The sequence below is a fragment of the Phytophthora ramorum genome (assembly GCF_020800215.1).
Source record: "Phytophthora ramorum isolate Pr-102 chromosome Unknown Phyram_PR-102_s0020, whole genome shotgun sequence".
In the NCBI taxonomy this organism is placed as follows: Eukaryota; Oomycota; class Peronosporomycetes; order Peronosporales; family Peronosporaceae; genus Phytophthora; species Phytophthora ramorum.
The window spans coordinates 598,484-616,130 of record NW_027150666.1 but is presented as its reverse complement, the minus strand read 5'-3'; the positions used below and the strand labels follow the sequence as shown (position 1 = coordinate 616,130).

Genomic DNA, 17,647 nt, shown 5'->3' with positions numbered 1-17,647 from the left:
GCAAATGCGCCAACAGCCAGAACCAAAGAATGGCTTTCCCACTTGTGCGTAGAGCCCGCCATACCCAATGAGTCAGCAGGATGTCGTCAGGTCCACCGACGGGTAATGGGCTTCTGTTTGCGCTTGAAGATGTCAATGTCGAGCGTCGAGGCGCTCCAGCAGCTTCAGACTGCGCGCAGCAGTCTCAGGATTGTAGGTAGAGGAAGAGCGATTGGACACATTGAAGTCAATCGACACACGTCACATATTTCTTAGTGCACTTGTGGCATTTTTAATAAATCCAACCGCCCAATCGCGTATCATTTTCACTCTCGCTGTCCAATCGCGTATCCGTTCTCCTCTCATTGGTCAAAATCGCCGCCGTCGAACCCAAGCGATGCTTCACTGATAATCCCGGAGAAGAACACGAAGACCGCGACTCTCGTCTGTCTTCTCCGCGTGCTATGATGTCGTCCGTGGACCTGTCGCTAGCTAGCCGCGGGTCTCACCCTTCGTCCCAGCAGCTCTCGGCCTCCAATGGCCGCCAGAACGTGCGATACGGTGTACGCTCGTCTGGGACTTCCAGTACGCAATAAGAAATGCTTATAATTGTTATTATTCCCATAGTATCACTCATTTATTTTCTTATTTGTGGTTTATATTGCAGCCGGAAGAGCCAAAACGGAGCAAGTGGTGCTGGAATTCCTGTACAAGGCGGCGGAGCTCATCGTCCAGAGCCGCGTGAACTTCCAGGCCGAGCCGGACTTGCGCCGCGGCAGTCGACGAGCCAGATTCAACCTGGACATTGAGGAAGTGCAGATGGTGAGAGAGGCCATGGTCGCCTGGAAAGAGGACGTCCGCCTGCCTCTGGCCATCGATATTTTCTGGGACGGAGACGGCCAAAAGGTGCTGCTGGAGCGCTGGAGCGTCACGTTTGCAGCGGACGGAGAAGCTTCCAACACCCTTTTAGGCTCTACACAGGACGTGATCCAGCAGCTCAAGGAGGTGTGCAAGCGGATCAGCGTGCTGCTGCGCGCGCTGTTCTCGTTCATGCGGCAGCTTCCTGCTCATCGCCTCTTTGCGCAGTCGTACCCTTCATTGCTGAGCTACACGATGCACGCAGCCCCGGCCAGTGACGCCACGAGAGCTTTTGAGGCGCAGCGTGTGGCGGCGAGTGGCTACTCCTTTATTCCAATTGCGACGCCGTATGGATTGTTGAAAGTGGCGGCGGTGTATCGTCGTGACTGTGACCAGTTCACGGAGCGGCAGGAACAAGCAGCGCCGTCGCGTATTTTCCAAGACAATTTTATTATTCAGGATTATGTACCAGGCTCGCCCGACTTGGTGCCTGCGAGCGCACCCGTGCCATCTCGGGCGAGTGCAGCAATGGCGAGCCCGCCCATGAGAGTCACGGATCTGCGGACAGGTTCATTTGTGCCGGTCAGTGACGCAGAGCAATTTGGTGACGATGCGGCCATGCCTCAGCGTCGGCGATCAACGCCTCGCTCCATCCCGGTGTCTACCCCTCAGCAGCAACAGTTTAGCAGCACAGGTCCTGTGGGTAATGACCGAGCTGATGATCGTGAGGTCACGGTACGAAATCAACCAGGAATGTCGAAGCCTATGGCCATCCCGCGTGCTAGCAGTAAGGCAGGTATCGCTGCTGGCGGTGGTAGAGATGCAGCTCCAGCTGGGTATGGCGATGAACCAAGCGACGGAAAACTAATTCAACAAGCTCATTCGTATGGAGGCGAGCACGACGTTCGACTGCGAGGTGCAGCAGCCAACCCGAATGTTACGGCAGCTCCTTACGGCTACGGAAATGTAGCGATTGAACGCGAGCAGCAGCATACATCTTCACCGTCGCTTGCATTCCAGCAACGTCAGCAGCAGCTTTGGGAAGGTGGGGCAAGTCATCAGGATACTGAGAACGCCTTACAAGCATCTCAATCATCTTTGCACGACGAGCCACCCACTAGCAACAGCAGTGCCGCGTACCATCGATTGTCGACTCCGCCTCGACACCCGAAGACTATGACACTGCTCCGCAGTGGTCGCACATCTCCTGCGGTGGCTCACAGGCCCTTCCTTGCTGGCCACGAGAGCCACCCAGCACCCGGGTCACTGGATAATTTCACTCTCGACAGTGGGTCACCGTCACCACTGCAGCAGTACGTGCCCAGGCGGAGAAAGAGCTCCTTCAACGGCGCTTTCGTCTCTGACAGCGGTGAATCCAGCAGTATCCAAGAACATGACACCGCTTTCACAGAGGCGGAAGCAGGCGCCCAGAATGATGTGCCTGCCACTACAGCAGTGAACACTACTACGAAGACTGAAGCAATGACCATTCGGCCCAGTGCGTCGCAGCGCTCACCGACAGACGGTATGCCCATGTTCTCTTCGAGTCCTCCGTTCCAGGCAAATCCATGCGAGTTGCTGTCCACGTCTCCAGGCTATTCGTACAGCAAGAATTACCTCCGGTCAGGTTCAAGCAACGTGCCCACGTTTATTACGACTGATCAGTTTCAGCATGGGCTCCACGGCGCGAAGCGTTCGTCTTTCTCTTCGTCTGCGGGCCTGATCTCCGCGAAGGCTCATGGATTCTCTCCCGATTTCAGTGACAGTGGTGTTACAGCGTGGGGGGTCTCCCCCGACACGCCTGATGCGTTTGGTTTGGCGCTCGTTGGTACTGGCGGCAGCTCGTCTGGCGAGCGCCCTCGATTCCTGTCATTACCGGGAAATGTTGATGCGGGAGACAATGGCAGTGGCCTCGATGTCGGTACTGCCGACATGATCTTGCCGTTTGCGATCGGCGACGGATCAGCAATTGGCTCAAGTGCTACCACTGCTGCAGACTCGGCGTCTACTGGCGCCGGCAGTGCTCTAAACCACTCGTCTGGGGCGTCTTTGGACACTGCGTCCGTGGGGAACTTCCTTCACCAGTTGAAGAATGCGCCGCGTCTGGTCATATCTACATCGGCGCTCACGGCGTCCGTGAGCGAGGGAGCGGACGAAGCTAAGCAAGATGCTCAAGCGCCGACGTCAATGTTTGATGACGAGCTGGCTGGCTTCCGCACTTTGCGCGATGAGCTTGCGCAGGTACTCTGAAAGCAGGACCGGATAAACTCAAAGAACAACGCATTCGTTTGTACTGTAGTACTCTAGGTTCTTCTCCACCATCATGATACAACGCTGCTACGTAGTTCGTAGTAAGAAGGGTGGGTGCTCTTCGTGCTGACGCCGTCTCGTTGGGCTCATGTCTTGTGATGAGAGTTGAAAATTAAGCTCTGTACGCCCTGCAGGATGCCCCCACAGCGCATCCGAGCTAGCAACAACTCCATGGAGCTCACCTCGCTTTGCTGCCATTTCACTGAGCTTATCAAAAACTACCAACGTAGACTCGTCCTCGACTCATCCTCGAGTGCCTCACACACAATCACGTCTCACCTCGCTTGCATAGCCTGCAGGAGTGCCAGAAAGCGCTCGTGGTCCGCTTTGCGTTCCTCCTCCCGTCCACGATGTTCAGCCTGCTCTCGCTCTCGCAGCGCCCTGCGTTCTTCTTGTCGCTCTTGACGCTCCGCTTCCAGGCATGCCAGTTCGCATTCGCGGACCTCCAGCTCTCGCTGACGCAGACTCATGTAGTCTGCCTGCATGCTCGCGATCATCTCTTGCAGCGCCTCCACGCTCTTGCGTTGGTTGGCCATGATATCCGACACCGCCATCAGCAGCTTCTCTCGTCCTTCTCGAGCCTCCCTTTCCAGCACAGCAACACTCACAGCACCCGCTATTTCAAACTGTGAGCTGTGCTCCTCGTCTTTGCCGACGTCGGATGCGTCGTCCTCAGCGTCCAGAAAGGCTGCTTTCTCTTCATCCGACGCTAGCGACTGGTAAATCTCCCACTGCACTTCGTGTTGAGTCTTGAGGTGTCGGAGGAAGTAGTCGGAGCGGAAGCAAGGCCCCTTCCAGATTTTAATCCGGGTCAAGCGCTTCCCTTTGGCCCCCACAGTCGCTCGCTCTTCGTCGAGGCCGAACACTCGACACATCTGACACTCCACCTCTTTCACGCCACCACGGCGGTCTCTCTTACTCACTCGCAGCGCATATTTCACGGCGTAGAAGTCCTGGAACACCCCACGTTTCCTGGCTAACGGTGGCATCTTCACGGACTAAACCGAAATGATTACGGCAAAGACCAACACACCTCTCGATTGGCTAATAATATGTTTCCTTTTCTACCAATCCCATCTATTTGTAGCTCTTCGATCGACCGCACATTGTTCTTAGCACTAACGGCCACTTTGGAAGCCATGGGCGGGTGTCCGACGATGATCCAGCGCCGCAACAAGGTGGCGCTGCCTCCAGGCTACAGCCAGTTGGTGCGTGTTCGTCTCCTTACTAAATGCAATCGCTCGCTAACCAAATTTTGTGTCGGATTTGTGACAGCACTGGATGCGATTGTGTCAATCGGGCCAGGATCTGTCGGGACTGCGTGGGGGGCCTCCGCGTCGAGCCATTTCCATGCAGGAAGTGAATCGCCACAGTACCGAGGACGACTGCTGGAGTGTGCTGGACGGCAAAGTGTACAACATGACGCCGTACCTCAAGTTCCATCCAGGTGGAGTCGCGGACCTGCTGCTGTCGGCGGGCGGAGACTGCACCGACCTCTTCAACGAGAAGCACCCGTGGGTGAACGGCCACAGTATGCTGGAAAAGTGCTACATTGGGCAATTGGACCCCGAGTCTGTGGTGGCCAAATCGACTGCCGAGTCGAGATACGCTCTGGATAAAACCCAGTGGCGGGCGTTCACACTTGCGTTCAAGCAGACAGTAGGCCACCAGACGGTCAAGTTCACGTTCGAGCTGCCAGGGAACAAACTGCTCGGACTGGAGACCCCAGGACAGCACCTCAAAGTACGCGCCAAGATCAACGGCCACATGATCGAGAGGGCGTTTACCCCGACGTCCAAGTTCACTCAACCAGCGTCCTTCGACTTGATCGTCAAGGTGTACCCGGATGGGATTATGAGCAGCTATCTGGATGGACTGGCAGTTGGCGCGACCGTGGAGATGCTGGGGCCGCAGGGCGTGCTTGGCTACCCCGAGGCTGCCGTTGTCACTGTCGGTGGCCAACAGAAGCTGACCAACGTTCGCCATGTTGTGATGATTGCTGCCGGCACGGGCATTGCCCCGATGCTGCAGCTGGTCCGTGCCGTCATGGAAAACAGCAAGGACTCGGCCAAGATCACGCTGGTGGACTGCAACCACTCGCTGGCGCACATTATCGCGCTGACGCAGCTGGAGCCGCTGGCCAACATGTTTATCGATCGCGTCAAAATCCACCACGTTCTTCATGAAGCTAGCGACAAGGACTCGCAAGAGTTGGGCTCGTTTCGCACGGGGAAGCGCCTTGATAAGGCGATGCTCGCTGAGATGCTGCCCAAGGCGTCACCCGAAGTGGCTGCTTTCCACTGTGGTCCGCCGGCCTTTGACGAAGCGGTGGGCACCATGTTGAAGGACATTGGCTTCAAAGACAGCCAGGTATTCATGTTTTAGGTCAAGAAACGATAGAGCGTGTGTACCTAGAGCGAATCATAAGACAACTTTATAGCATTTGGACAGATGTGTTTATTAGGACTCTACTCTATTGTCTGCCACTGCCGGATTGATACGCCGCTTCTTGTTTTTGTTCTTCTTCGGCTTCGATATCTGCTGCTGCTTTGGTTTCTGATTCTGTGGCGACGTCTCTTTCGTGACCCCAGCAGCTTTCTGAGGCTTCGAAACCTGCTCAGTCTCCTTCTGAGGTTTCGCTTCCTTCTCCTCGTCATTCTCTCCATCCACCTGTTCAGCATCTGCCTTCTCAGCGTCTTCACGTGCTTTCTGCGCGGCTTCTTGCTCCCTCTTGAGCTTCTTGGCTTCTCTCTCGTGTTGTTTCTCCTGTCCCTCCCTCTTCCTCCGCTCTTTCCGTGCAGCTTTGGCCGCCTCCTTCCACTCAAGGAACGTCTTAGTGCGTTTAGTAGCCAGCGCCGTGTCCAGCCACTGCTGTTCCACCTCCCACTCGTGCACCAACACCTTCTGCAGCAGCGCCGGGCTCTGAACAACCAGCAACAAAAGCACCATGAGCACCAAAAAAGTATCTTCACTATCCACTGCGTCTCACCAGCACGTTCATCTCCAGGAAGCCCTTGCAGCCGCTGCTTTGCACCTTCTTCCTGCCCAATACATCGATGAACTTGTCCACGCAGCGCTCCCCACGGCTGTTGGTGTCGATGGCTCTGGAGCGGTAGAATTCCAGCAGACGCTCGTTCTGCGCCGCCGACGCCGCCACGAACAGCAGCTGGAGGTCCCCCATGCTCACCAGGCGGCCGTTAGTGATCTCCATCTCCTGCAGCCACTCGCGCAGCGCTAACACGTACGCGGCGCGGTCCTGGAAGTGGTCGATGCGCACCAGCAGCAGCTCCACGTCGCCCATTGTCAACCGTTACCGATATGGCCGCTGACAGCGACCAACGGACGTGAGCGACGCACGTGATTCGTCGAAAATCGAAATGTACCGTGAAAATGGAACATGGGTTCATACTTTAACCACTTCAACTTACCTACAAGTGCTACGGACACATGAAGAGCGGATACTTGGCGCCGATCTTGCGGATGTTGCGATGCAGAGCCTTTCGCAGTGGGATGAGGTAGAATTCGATGGGCGGGTGGCTTGAGCCGGAGGTGGGGCCGCCCGTGGACAAGCCCGTGATGCTGAAACCTGCAGGAGACGAGCCCGACGAGACGGGGGACGTCGTCGCGGACGTTGCAGGCGTGGGGACACGCGATCCGGAGCGCGGCGGGTGGTCCGACAGGTAGAACCAGCAGCTGAAGAGGATCGAGCGAATGTCGGCGGGTGTAGTCAGCGGGAGCAATTCCGCGGCCTTGCCCAGAGGCACGGGCAGCCAATTGGTCGCACGCAACAGCCGCATCAACTCGCAAGTGAGCGCGAGCTGGTTCTGGTTGCGCATGTAAGGCGGCACGTCCACGTTCTCCACGCTTAGCTCACCCTTGACGCTGTTCCAGTGGCCCAGCAGCACAATTAGCGCCGACTTGAACACAGGCGCTAGCCGCAGCAGCTGAGAAGAGCCGAGAGCGGTCGAAGTGGAGATCACCGTACGCAGCAGCGGCAGAAACGCCGGGAAGTGGTTCAGCCACTGTTCCACGCGGAGGTCCACGTCGAAACTAGAACGATTCGGCAGCATATCCTTGTACACGTCGTCGCTTGGGATCCCACAGCACGGAATCACACGCTCCAAGAGCATATCCACCACAGTCTTCAATCGCCGCTCCAACTGCTCGTCCTCCTCAGCATTCGGCATCGTCACTGCTTTCGCCTGCGAATCAGACAGCAAACTGGAAGCCGTGCCGGTACAAGCAAGAAGCTGCGAGAAAATGTCCGTCGCATACACGCTACACACGCGCGCTGCGTGCATCTCGCGCTCCCACGACGAGTCAAGGGTCTTTCTGTACACCAGCTTGGCTTCAGGAACCTTCGTGATGACCTGCGACGACTGCAGGTTGGTGCACTTTGAGCTAATAGTACGCTCACAGCGAATCATCTGGCGCTCGTCCAGCAGGCCGCCGTCCTCGTCCGGTTCCAAGTCGCCGAAGTTGACGCCGTTGGGGAAGTGAGTGGGGATACTCGTTGCCGACGTTGTGCTCAGCAGAGCGTCCAGCCACAGCGACGCGAACATGCTATACACAGACGTCGGGTAGCGAGCGACGCCCCCATCCAGAGCCAGAACGCGAAACAGGACCATTTTCAGGGTCTGGAGGCGGCTCTGCAAACTGCTAGCGTCGGGCAGAGACAGCTCACTCGAGGACTTGTCCCCGTGCAACACGAGATCCGCACGGTACTGCCGGAGCAACGAGAAGTACACGCCCGATAACTTTCGCACACAGCGATATTGCCAGCTCGGGGCCTCCAGAGACAGAAACGGCGTTCGAGACAGGAGAGAAAGCGCGCGTGCGGCGACCAGCGAGTCTTTCGAGCGCGCCAAATCCAGAAAGCTCTCCCAAAACTCAACCCCGCGAACGCCCTTCCAGAGTTCAAAGGAATCTAAGCTGTCCTTCCAGCTCTTCGCCTGGGCTAACTGTTGCATACACGACCCACCTTGATGAGCGGCCAAAGAGACCGGTAGCTCGGCCGTAGCTGAAGAATCGCTTTCGTCGTCGTCGTTCAGGTTAAGCAGCGTCTGGACAATGCCGAGGATGCGTCTCCGGGCTCGCGGGGCAGCAGAATGGCATTCGTGAACGATGTTGCGCACAAAATCAACGTATTCAGGGGATGCTGGTGTTAAAAGTGACGTCAGCAACTCGCATAATGCACGATCAGCGGGCTGGACAGTTGTGGGCGGCACAATTAGAGGCAGCTCGTTGAACTCGGCCAGCATCAACTCGGCCTTGATCAATTGCTCTGTCACCTCTTTCCGTGAAATCGACTGTGCTAGCAGACACAGCCACTGTTTCCATTCGTCAAAGCGGTGGCGAGCCGTCGTTTCGGATGTTTTCTCTGCGGTATCTGACTCCCCCATGCTATCATCGGGCGATTCTTCAGCTGGGCCCATCGCCTGGAGCAGTCGAAGCGTGCTTTGGCAGATGTAAGGGAGGAAACGGTAGATCCCCTTGGCGAAAGCACACGAAGACTCCGATCCAGCGAACTCAAGAACCTTCTGCTTAAAGGAGGTCACCGAAGCTGCAACCCGTGGCTGCAGGTCCGATGATGCAGACAAGTTTTGCAGCAGTAACAGCAGCTGAAAGCCTGAGTTCGAGAGCTCCGCACTTCGCTTGCGGAGAAACTGCAGCAACTGCATTTCCAGACCTTGTACATTGAGACTCGCATTCCCATTGCCATTGACTTCTCCTCCGTCGTTAAACTTGTTGGCCAGTGTCGTAACCAATTCCTCCGTGACGATCCACTGAAGGCTGTCATCGCAGGCACTCACCAGAACAGCGGAATCACTCGCTAGTGCCACAAGCTGAGCCACCGTGCCCGCAGTCGCAAGTCCTTGTCCAGCCTCGTTCTCAGACACACATCCTTCCAGTACTTCACGCAGAATATCCACCATCTGGGCTGGGTATTTCCCCGTCAGAAACTCCAACACAGGGAGGAAGTGCCTCACCTCCTCAGCATCTTCCTGATACCGCGCAATAGCCTCGCGGAACAGGAGCTCCATGACGCCGTACGAATTCATCTGCGACATCGCCACCAGCATCCACGTCCAGTTCGACGGCGTCGGCCGAGCCAAGCACCAGTCCAGCACCGGCATCAGCAGCTTCTTCCCCGTTGTTTCTCCTCCACTGAGCACTGCACGTCGTAGCACGGCCACCACCTGTCCATACAAGGGTTTGCTCGGCAGCTTGGCCACCGTTTCGTCCAGATCCACCTGCTTGTCTGCATCCAGCACTAGTAGACTCTGCACCGAGTCTTTCTCACTCACGACCTCACAGAAGGCCAGACAGAGCTGCACGACGTCTCTCAGCACGTCCTTCTTGGCGAACTGCGTGTTCACCGAGCGCTGCAGCTCGTCCAACAGCCTGTGCACCTGCATCTCCGCTGCGTTGCTGCTGCTAATGGCCTTGGCTCGTCGACTCTGCTTGCCCTTCTTCTGCCTTTTGGGGGCAGGCGCCGTCTCAGTCCACAATTTGTGCAGCGCCGCGTGGAGCGTCGTCTGCAGCGTCTGCAGTTCGGAATTCTGCAGCTTCGGCAGCGTCGCTGGCTGTTCCATGTCCACGTCTTCCTCCCCATTGGCGACGGACTCCTGGCTGGCGCTCAGAACAGCTTCGGGTGCGTCTTCTCGCTCTTCTTCGGTCACGGGCGAGTTCATGAGGCTCGAAAGCCCCGAACGGGAGGCAACCGACGCCGTTTCCGCGGGTGTTGACGCGTCACGAGGAGTGCTGGCGTCTGCGGACAGTAGAGAGGACATGGACACGACGTGGGAGACGCTCGGAGACGCGTCAGGCGCCTCCTCTTCGTCGTCCGGGGCTGCGTTCAATTGGATCTCCATTTTGGCGAGGCGAGATAATCTAGACTGAAGAAATGTATGGGGAACGTGGTGTGGGTGGGTGGGACACAATGAATTCAGAAATGCACTGAGGTTTGTTATCGTTAAATCAGTGGAAGGATATTAGTTGTGATGTACTAATATTAGTGCAAATACAAATGATATTAAGCTCAAAAGTACTATTAATGCTAGTAGTGGTGTTGGTGAGCAGCAACAAGATATCCCACAGCTCAAGTGCGGCATCCTCTCGAAAGGAGCCACCACAAAAGTTGCGGTGGAGTAGTGCGGCATATGTAGGTATGGGTTGATAACTGGGCCTTTCGCGCCCAGGCATGAAATGCCGTACACAATTCTTCCGGAACGTCTCGGACGCCTCGAGAAAAATCACCAGCAGGAGCGTCACGATTAGCTATGCACTCTTGATCACCGGTGTGGTCACGCATCGCTTAAAAGGCAACTTGCGCGCTTGAGGACACCGACTAGTCAGGCGGTGCAGCTGCTGGGCAGCGTGGAGGGCAGTGGCAAGCAAAAGGAGCTCCCCGATAGCAGATTGAGCCCAATGTAAGTAAGTCAGATCAGGCAGTCTCTCAGTGTGCGTCGGCATCAGATCTCGGTGAGATGTCTGGAGATGTCTGAGCACGTGTGGTCACTAACCACTGGTCAGTTAGTACAGGACTGTGCCATGCACGCTGTCCTTTGCCTCGATTAATCCTCGGTCTTGGAATACAACGTCATGCTGTGCTTGCCGCTGATCGTGCCCCACTTCGAGGTGAGGACGAGAAGACAATGTTGCGGATTGCGGCTCCGTCAACGCAACGAGCTTCAAGCTGCTGGTCGTCGTCAGGCTCTACCAACTGGAAAAAAGTTCCCTCGCCACATGCTCTCTACGTTGCAGAGACTGCAATGCAGTGACGTGCTCGCTTCAGTCTCAATTCACAGATGTCGTCTCATCGAAGGTGGGGAGAGCGTGTTATGCGTAGCAGATGGCTTTAATCGCGAGCACAAACAGCAAAACGACACGAAAAATCCATTCAGTCGCACAACTAACCGGCTGGGCCGCACAACCTGTCATAGAGCTCTCCCACATGCTGAAACAACGATCCGCGCAGTTGTCGCCTCATTCTCCAATTTGCTGCTCGCCCTCGACGACGAGAAGCGACCGGACAACCTACTGACGCCCTGAAGCCACATCTTCAGGACACCTCAGTACTTACCCCAACCAGCTCAAAAATGGCTTTCGGTTCCCGTGTCCGCGGCCTCTGCGCTGCCACTGCCCTGTGCGTTGCCGTCGCCGTCTCTCCGGCCGATGCGTGGGTAGCCCCGATCATCACCAAAGGCAACAAGTTCTTCAATTCGGAGACCGGACTCGAGTTCCGCATGAAGGGGATGGCCTACTACCCGCGCCCCAACAGCGGTGAAATGGCCGATGTGAGCAACTTCGACTGGGCTGCGGACGAGCACGAGGCCGTGTGGAAGCCGCACCTCGAAGTGATGAAGGACCTGGGCGTCAACACGATCCGACTGTACTCGGTGGACCCCGGGATTTCGCACGACAAGTTCATGTGCGCGTGTTCGGAGGCGGGGATTTACGTTCTTGTCGGAATCACTGCACCGTGCGTTGTTGTACACTTGCGTTTTGGGCTGCTGGGGTATTCTTTTCTGACTTTTTTGTGTTGAAGGTGCGAGAACTGCTCGGTGCTGGACTTCGTGCCGCCCAAGTGCTACCCGGATGACCTCTTCACCCGTGCGCAGATGGTCTACAACGCGTTCGCTGTGTACGACAACACGCTCGGCTTCAGCGTCGGTAACGAGAACAACCTGCAGGTCAAGAACGGCGCCGACGGTACCGCCACGGCTCCGTGCGTCAAGGCGTTCCTCCGTGACACTCGCAGCTACGCCGCAAGCTGCGCGGGAAGCGTGCGTCAGGTGCCGATCGGGCTCGACATCGCCGACATTCCTCCTCGTGAGCAGTGGATTGCGTACTACGATTGCCCCATCGACGACGATGAGAACACGCGTGCCGAGTGGTGAGTGTCAGAGGTGTGTATGTTGTTGGCGCGGGTACTAATCGCGTGGTTGCTGGCTTACAGGATGGGCTTCAACCCGTACGTCGAGTGCGACCCCACCACGCACCTGGAGTACTCCCAGTCGACGGGTCTGAAGAAACTCATGTCCGAGTACGCCAAGGTTGGCTACGCTCGTCCGTTGATGTTCGGCGAGTTCGGTTGCAACAAGGGTATCAACACGATCGAGGGCTACGAGAACCAGCGCTCGTTCTACGATGCCAAGTGGATGAACGAGGAGAAGGAAATGACGGACGAGATCGTTGGTGGCAACGTCTTTGAGTTCACTACGGAGATTGCCAACCTGGTGGAGAGCAAGAGTACGAGGACAGAACTCCTGCAGTAGGTTTCCTCGACCACGAGCTAACCATTTGTGTGTTGACTTGTGCAGCTCTTACCAAGACCGGAGACGCCGGGAAGTACGGTGTCGGCTACTTCCAGCCGGACGAGTGTGACAACAATCAGACGCTGTGCGAGTTCACGCCGTACCCGGAGTACGACAACCTCAAGACGGCCTACACGACCACCAAGAACTCTACCGTTGAGCACGACAGCTACACGCCTACGCGTGACGCGATCATGTCGTGCCCGAAGAACATCTCGTCGGACCTGCCGCCTACGCCCAGTGGTAAGTGATCTATTCGTTCACGGTAGCGTTTGGTGTACTCACAATGTGAATTTCTTGTTGCAGTCACCATTCTGCAGTGCACGGTCGCGCAGCCGGTGTGCAACGGCCAGAAGGCCAACAACTACGAGCACTTCTCCCCGAGCACGAACGTCGGTGAGAAGCGGACGCCTTCGAACGAAGAGAGCAGCGGCACGTCCATTACCGATGCCACGCAGGGCAGCAGCGGCGCCAGTGCTACGGCCTCGGCTGCGGCGCTTGTGCTGTCGGTGGCGACCATCGCCGCCACTGCACTTTCCGTCTTCTAGAGCGGCACCAGGACAGCGGTTTTCGCACGACAGCTAGCTTGTTGGTTTCTCATGTAATGGATGAATGAACTGTGGTAAACACTGTAGTAACTAACACTATTCCACTTTGCTGCGTCCTTTCACGGGCATGTCGTGCTGGTGTTGTGGTGTAGCACTACTACCATCATCGCCTGTCCTCCTTTCGAGTCGGAAAGTTGGCGACCACTGCGAGCGGAATCCATACCAATGCCACTTCACAATTCCATCTGTGCTGCGATAGCTCCGCTTCACCTGCACCCTCCTAGCGATGTTTGGTTCTCGTGTCCGCAACCTCTGCGCTACCGCACTACTGTGCACTGCCGTCGCAGTCTCACCAGCCCAAGCATGGCTCCCACCGATCATCACCAAAGGCAACAAGTTCTTCGACTCCGACACCGGACTCGAGTTCCGCATGAAGGGGATGGCCTACTACCCGAGACCCAACAGCGGCGAGCTGGCCGACGTCAGCAACTACGACTGGGCTGCGGACGAGCATGAAGCCGTGTGGGAACCGCACCTGAAAGTGATGAAGGACCTGGGTGTGAACACGATTCGACTGTACTCGGTGGACCCGAGCGTATCGCACGACAAGTTCATGTGCGCGTGTTCGGAGGCGGGGATTTACGTCCTCGTCGGCGTTTCAGCTCCGTGAGTTTTCGCCTGTATCCTCTTATGATGCTGGTTACACCTTCTAACGTGCAGTGTCAATCTGTCAACCTGCCAATCTGTCAATCTGTAGATGCGAGAACTGCTCCATACTGGACTACGTGCCGCCCAAGTGCTACCCGGATGACCTGTTCACTCGAGGCCAAATGGTCTACAACGCGTTCGCTGTGTACGACAACACTCTCGGCTTTAGCGTGGGCAACGAGAACAACCTACAGGTGAAGAACGGCGCTAGTGGAACCACGACGGCCCCGTGTGTGAAGGCTTTCCTGCGCGACATGCGGAGTTACGCTGCGAGTTGTTCTAGTGCCGTGCGCCAGGTGCCAATCGGCCTTGATATCGCGGACATTCCTCCTCGCTCGCAGTGGATTTCGTATTATGACTGTCCTGTGGCCGACGACGAGAACACGCGCGCCGAATGGTACGAATTGGCGCCTTTAACTGTAGTCAGGTCTCTTTGCACGTAGATTTTGACTCGTGTGTTGTGAATGTGCGAATCACCAGGATGGGGTTCAACCCGTACGTCGAGTGCGACCCGGCCACCCATACAAAGTACTCGCAGTCCACTGGGCTGAAGAAGCTCATGGAGGAGTACGCACAAGTAGGCTACGCTCGTCCGCTCATGTTTGGCGAGTTCGGGTGCAACAAAGGCGAAAACACGATCGACGGCTACGAAAACCAGCGTTCGTTTTACGATGTAAGTTCGTCACTATGCTTTGTTGTAGGTAGAAGACCTTATGCCTAATTGCTCTTGCTTCGCTGCACAGGCCAAATGGATGAACGAAGAGAAGGAGATGACGGAAGAAATCGTGGGCGGCAACGTATTCGAGTTCTCTACAGAAATCGCCAACCTACTTGACAGCGCAGGTTTGTAGAGAACACAAAATTGGGCCCTGACGGCCTGTCTTACGTCTTTGTTATGCTGCTACCAGCTTTGACCAAGCTAGCAGATGCAGGCAAGTACGGTATTGGCTACTTTCAGCCGGACGACTGCGACAACAACAAAACCGAGTGCGTCTTCACGCCTTACCCGGAGTACGACAACCTCAAGAAGGCATACACAACTACGACTGCATCCACGGTGGAGCACGACAGCTACAGTCCAACACGCGACGCGATTTTGAGCTGTCCGAAGAATATGTCAACCGAGTTGCCTTCGACACCCGACGGTAGGGAGCTATGACTGGTGCTTTGTGTTCCTCATGAACTGCGATCTGACGTGTCGGTGTATTCCCCAGTGACGACCCTGGCGTGCGCTGTTGCTCAGCCCGAGTGCAGTGGGAAGAAAGCCAACTCGTATGAGCACGTCGCTTCAAGCACTGCAGTTGGTGACAAGCGAACCCCAACAAATGAAGAAACCACTGCCATCGCGAGCAGTGGAACTAGTGGCATGCCCAGTATCGCTGCGTTGGTGGCTTCTGCTGCGATAGTCACCGCTCTGTCCATATTCTAGAGGTTGTAGTGGTTTTTGAGCTTATAATGAGAGCTATCTTACGACCACGAGCTCCACGTTCGACCATCGGCTATCGTGTTTTTGATAACGTAGCCAAGAGGTCGACCGCTTTGACCAACATGGAGCTTGATCCAATGACAATGTGGTACTCGGTGACAGAGCGAGTAACGCTATCTCCCTCACGGGTAACAATTGCTGTATCCTTAAGAGCGCGGGACTGAACTGACTATAGCCGTCCGATGCTGTTAGTCACGAGTCCTGAAGTCTCAGATACTTCTGCTCGAAGGGTACGAACGGTTTGAGGTATGAAACTATTATTTGCGCTTTGGTGTCGATAGAGATCGATCGTTCCCCCCCCCCCGTGTCCTACCCATTCAATCGTCTTGATGTGTGCTGAACGTCGAACCAGCGCTAAGGCATTTCCCAATTTGCTGTTCGATACCGTCGTACAGCGCATCAAGGTCCTTACTACAGCTTATCGGTATCTATCACATCATCAGCTTCAACAATGACTTGTGGTTCTCGTGTCCACTACCTCTGCGCTACCGCACTGCTGTGCACTGCCATCGCAGTCTCACCAGCCCAAGCATGGCTCCCACCGATCATCACCAAAGGCAACAAGTTCTTCGACTCCGACACCGGACTCGAGTTCCGCATGAAGGGGATGGCCTACTACCCGAGACCCAACAGCGGCGAGCTGGCCGACGTCAGCAACTACGACTGGGCTGCGGACGAGCATGAAGCCGTGTGGGAACCGCACCTGAAAGTGATGAAGGACCTGGGTGTGAACACGATTCGACTGTACTCGGTGGACCCGAGCGTATCGCACGACAAGTTCATGTGCGCGTGTTCGGAGGCGGGGATTTACGTCCTCGTCGGCGTTTCAGCTCCGTGAGTTTTCGCCTGTATCCCTCTTATGATGCTGGTTACACCTTCTAACGTGCAGTGTCAATCTGTCAACCTGCCAATCTGTCAATCTGTAGATGCGAGAACTGCTCCATACTGGACTACGTGCCGCCCAAGTGCTACCCGGATGACCTGTTCACTCGAGGCCAAATGGTCTACAACGCGTTCGCTGTGTACGACAACACTCTCGGCTTTAGCGTGGGCAACGAGAACAACCTACAGGTGAAGAACGCCGCTAGTGGAACCGCGACGGCCCCGTGTGTGAAGGCTTTCCTGCGCGACATGCGGAGTTACGCTGCGAGTTGTTCTAGTGCCGTGCGCCAGGTGCCAATCGGCCTTGACATCGCGGACATTCCTCCTCGCTCGCAGTGGATTTCGTATTATGACTGTCCTGTGGCCGACGACGAGAACACGCGCGCCGAATGGTACGAACTCCGACTTGCAATGAGCTGAAGTTGGTGTGTCGATTTTTACTTAGTGGCTTGCGTGTGTGCTGTTTGACCTGGACAGGATGGGGTTCAACCCGTACGTCGAGTGCGATCCGGCCACCCATACGAACTACTCTCAGTCTGCTGGGCTTAAAAAGCTCATGGCCCAGTACGCCGGAGTTGGCTACGCTCGCCCGCTCATGTTTGGCGAGTTCGGGTGCAACAAAGGCGAAAACACGATCGACGGCTACGAAAACCAGCGTTCGTTTTATGATGTAAGTTGTGGTAACCCGCTGAGCTGTGAGGAGAGTGGCTGACTCGACTGTGCTTTTGCGCATGAACGAAATGGTCTGCAGGCGAGATGGATGAACGAAGAGAAGCAGATGACGGACGAAATCGTGGGCGGCAACGTATTCGAGTTCTCCACAGAAATCGCCAACCTGCTGGACGTTTCGGGTTCGTAGCGGGTGTGATCAATGTTCAGCGAAGTGAGTGACCAGCTCACGGCTTTGAGTGCTGCTTGTGTGATTCCGTAGCGTTGACCAAGACAGGAGACCCAGGCAAATATGGTGTTGGATACTTTCAGCCGGACGACTGCGACAACGGAAAAGTAGAGTGCGTCTTCACCCCGTATCCCGAGTATGACAACCTCAAGAAGGCGTACACCATGACGGTTGCATCGACGGTGGAGCACGAGAGCTACACGCCAGCTCGTGACGCGATTCTGGGTTGTCCGAAAAACATGTCGATCGAGTTGCCTTCGACCCCCGAAGGTACGCAGCTCAGTGTTAGACATTTACGCCACGCCATGGTGTTCTTGAAGGACGCGATGGAGGTGGAGCTTCGTATCTCACAGCGTGCTTCTATGACGATGCAGTGGCGGTTTTGGAGTGCTCTGTCGCTCAGCCTGTGTGCAGCGGCAAGAAGGCCAATTCGTATGTGCACTTTTCGTCGCAGACCAAGGTCGGCGACAAGGTGACCCCCACAAACGAAGAAAGCAGCGCGGTAGGCGCCTTGAACTCTTCGGACAGTACAACATCGGCGGCCCCAAGAACGGTAGTTACATCACTCGTGCTTTCGGCGATGGCTGCTGCGACTCTCTTCGTCTTCTAGAGGGTTTTCAGTTGTTGTCCAATGCTTTTGAAGTCGGCAAGGCCGATT

The 17,647-nt window shown here is 56.0% G+C and overlaps 8 protein-coding genes across 8 annotated transcripts; 5 read left to right on the top strand and 3 right to left on the bottom strand.

Annotated features, from left to right (window-relative positions):
* Positions 1 to 443: 443 nt before the first annotated feature.
* KRP23_14198 (Autophagy-related protein 13) lies at positions 444 to 3,087 on the top strand (the record flags this gene model as incomplete). The annotated part of the gene is made up of 2 exons (XM_067884992.1): positions 444 to 564; positions 647 to 3,087. The coding sequence occupies 2 exons, from the start codon at positions 444 to 446 to the stop codon at positions 3,085 to 3,087; spliced, it is 2,562 nt and encodes an 853-aa protein (XP_067737752.1).
* A 335-nt stretch (positions 3,088 to 3,422) lies between these two features.
* On the bottom strand, positions 3,423 to 4,136 carry KRP23_14197 (uncharacterized protein; the record flags this gene model as incomplete). The annotated part of the gene is made up of 1 exon (XM_067884990.1): positions 3,423 to 4,136. The coding sequence occupies one exon, from the start codon at positions 4,134 to 4,136 to the stop codon at positions 3,423 to 3,425; it is 714 nt and encodes a 237-aa protein (XP_067737751.1).
* Positions 4,137 to 4,286: 150 nt separating this feature from the next.
* Positions 4,287 to 5,532, top strand: KRP23_14196 (Nitrate reductase [NADH]; the record flags this gene model as incomplete). Its single annotated transcript, XM_067884989.1, has 2 exons — positions 4,287 to 4,355; positions 4,423 to 5,532. The coding sequence occupies 2 exons, from the start codon at positions 4,287 to 4,289 to the stop codon at positions 5,530 to 5,532; spliced, it is 1,179 nt and encodes a 392-aa protein (XP_067737750.1).
* A 75-nt stretch (positions 5,533 to 5,607) lies between these two features.
* KRP23_14195 (RWD domain-containing protein 3) lies at positions 5,608 to 6,448 on the bottom strand (the record flags this gene model as incomplete). The annotated part of the gene is made up of 2 exons (XM_067884988.1): positions 5,608 to 6,069; positions 6,137 to 6,448. The coding sequence occupies 2 exons, from the start codon at positions 6,446 to 6,448 to the stop codon at positions 5,608 to 5,610; spliced, it is 774 nt and encodes a 257-aa protein (XP_067737749.1).
* A 136-nt stretch (positions 6,449 to 6,584) lies between these two features.
* On the bottom strand, positions 6,585 to 10,022 carry KRP23_14194 (uncharacterized protein; the record flags this gene model as incomplete). Its single annotated transcript, XM_067884987.1, has 1 exon — positions 6,585 to 10,022. The coding sequence occupies one exon, from the start codon at positions 10,020 to 10,022 to the stop codon at positions 6,585 to 6,587; it is 3,438 nt and encodes a 1,145-aa protein (XP_067737748.1).
* A 1,227-nt stretch (positions 10,023 to 11,249) lies between these two features.
* KRP23_14193 (1,3-beta-glucanosyltransferase) lies at positions 11,250 to 13,015 on the top strand (the record flags this gene model as incomplete). Its single annotated transcript, XM_067884986.1, has 5 exons — positions 11,250 to 11,632; positions 11,699 to 12,046; positions 12,110 to 12,402; positions 12,474 to 12,710; positions 12,774 to 13,015. 5 exons carry the CDS (start codon positions 11,250 to 11,252, stop codon positions 13,013 to 13,015), a joined length of 1,503 nt encoding a protein of 500 aa, XP_067737747.1.
* Positions 13,016 to 13,301: 286 nt separating this feature from the next.
* Positions 13,302 to 15,152, top strand: KRP23_14192 (1,3-beta-glucanosyltransferase GAS5; the record flags this gene model as incomplete). Its single annotated transcript, XM_067884985.1, has 6 exons — positions 13,302 to 13,681; positions 13,773 to 14,120; positions 14,204 to 14,396; positions 14,467 to 14,566; positions 14,632 to 14,868; positions 14,938 to 15,152. 6 exons carry the CDS (start codon positions 13,302 to 13,304, stop codon positions 15,150 to 15,152), a joined length of 1,473 nt encoding a protein of 490 aa, XP_067737746.1.
* Positions 15,153 to 15,660: 508 nt separating this feature from the next.
* Positions 15,661 to 17,599, top strand: KRP23_14191 (1,3-beta-glucanosyltransferase gel1; the record flags this gene model as incomplete). Its single annotated transcript, XM_067884984.1, has 6 exons — positions 15,661 to 16,043; positions 16,136 to 16,483; positions 16,569 to 16,761; positions 16,843 to 16,942; positions 17,023 to 17,259; positions 17,364 to 17,599. The coding sequence occupies 6 exons, from the start codon at positions 15,661 to 15,663 to the stop codon at positions 17,597 to 17,599; spliced, it is 1,497 nt and encodes a 498-aa protein (XP_067737745.1).
* Between the last annotated feature and the right edge of the window lie 48 nt (positions 17,600 to 17,647).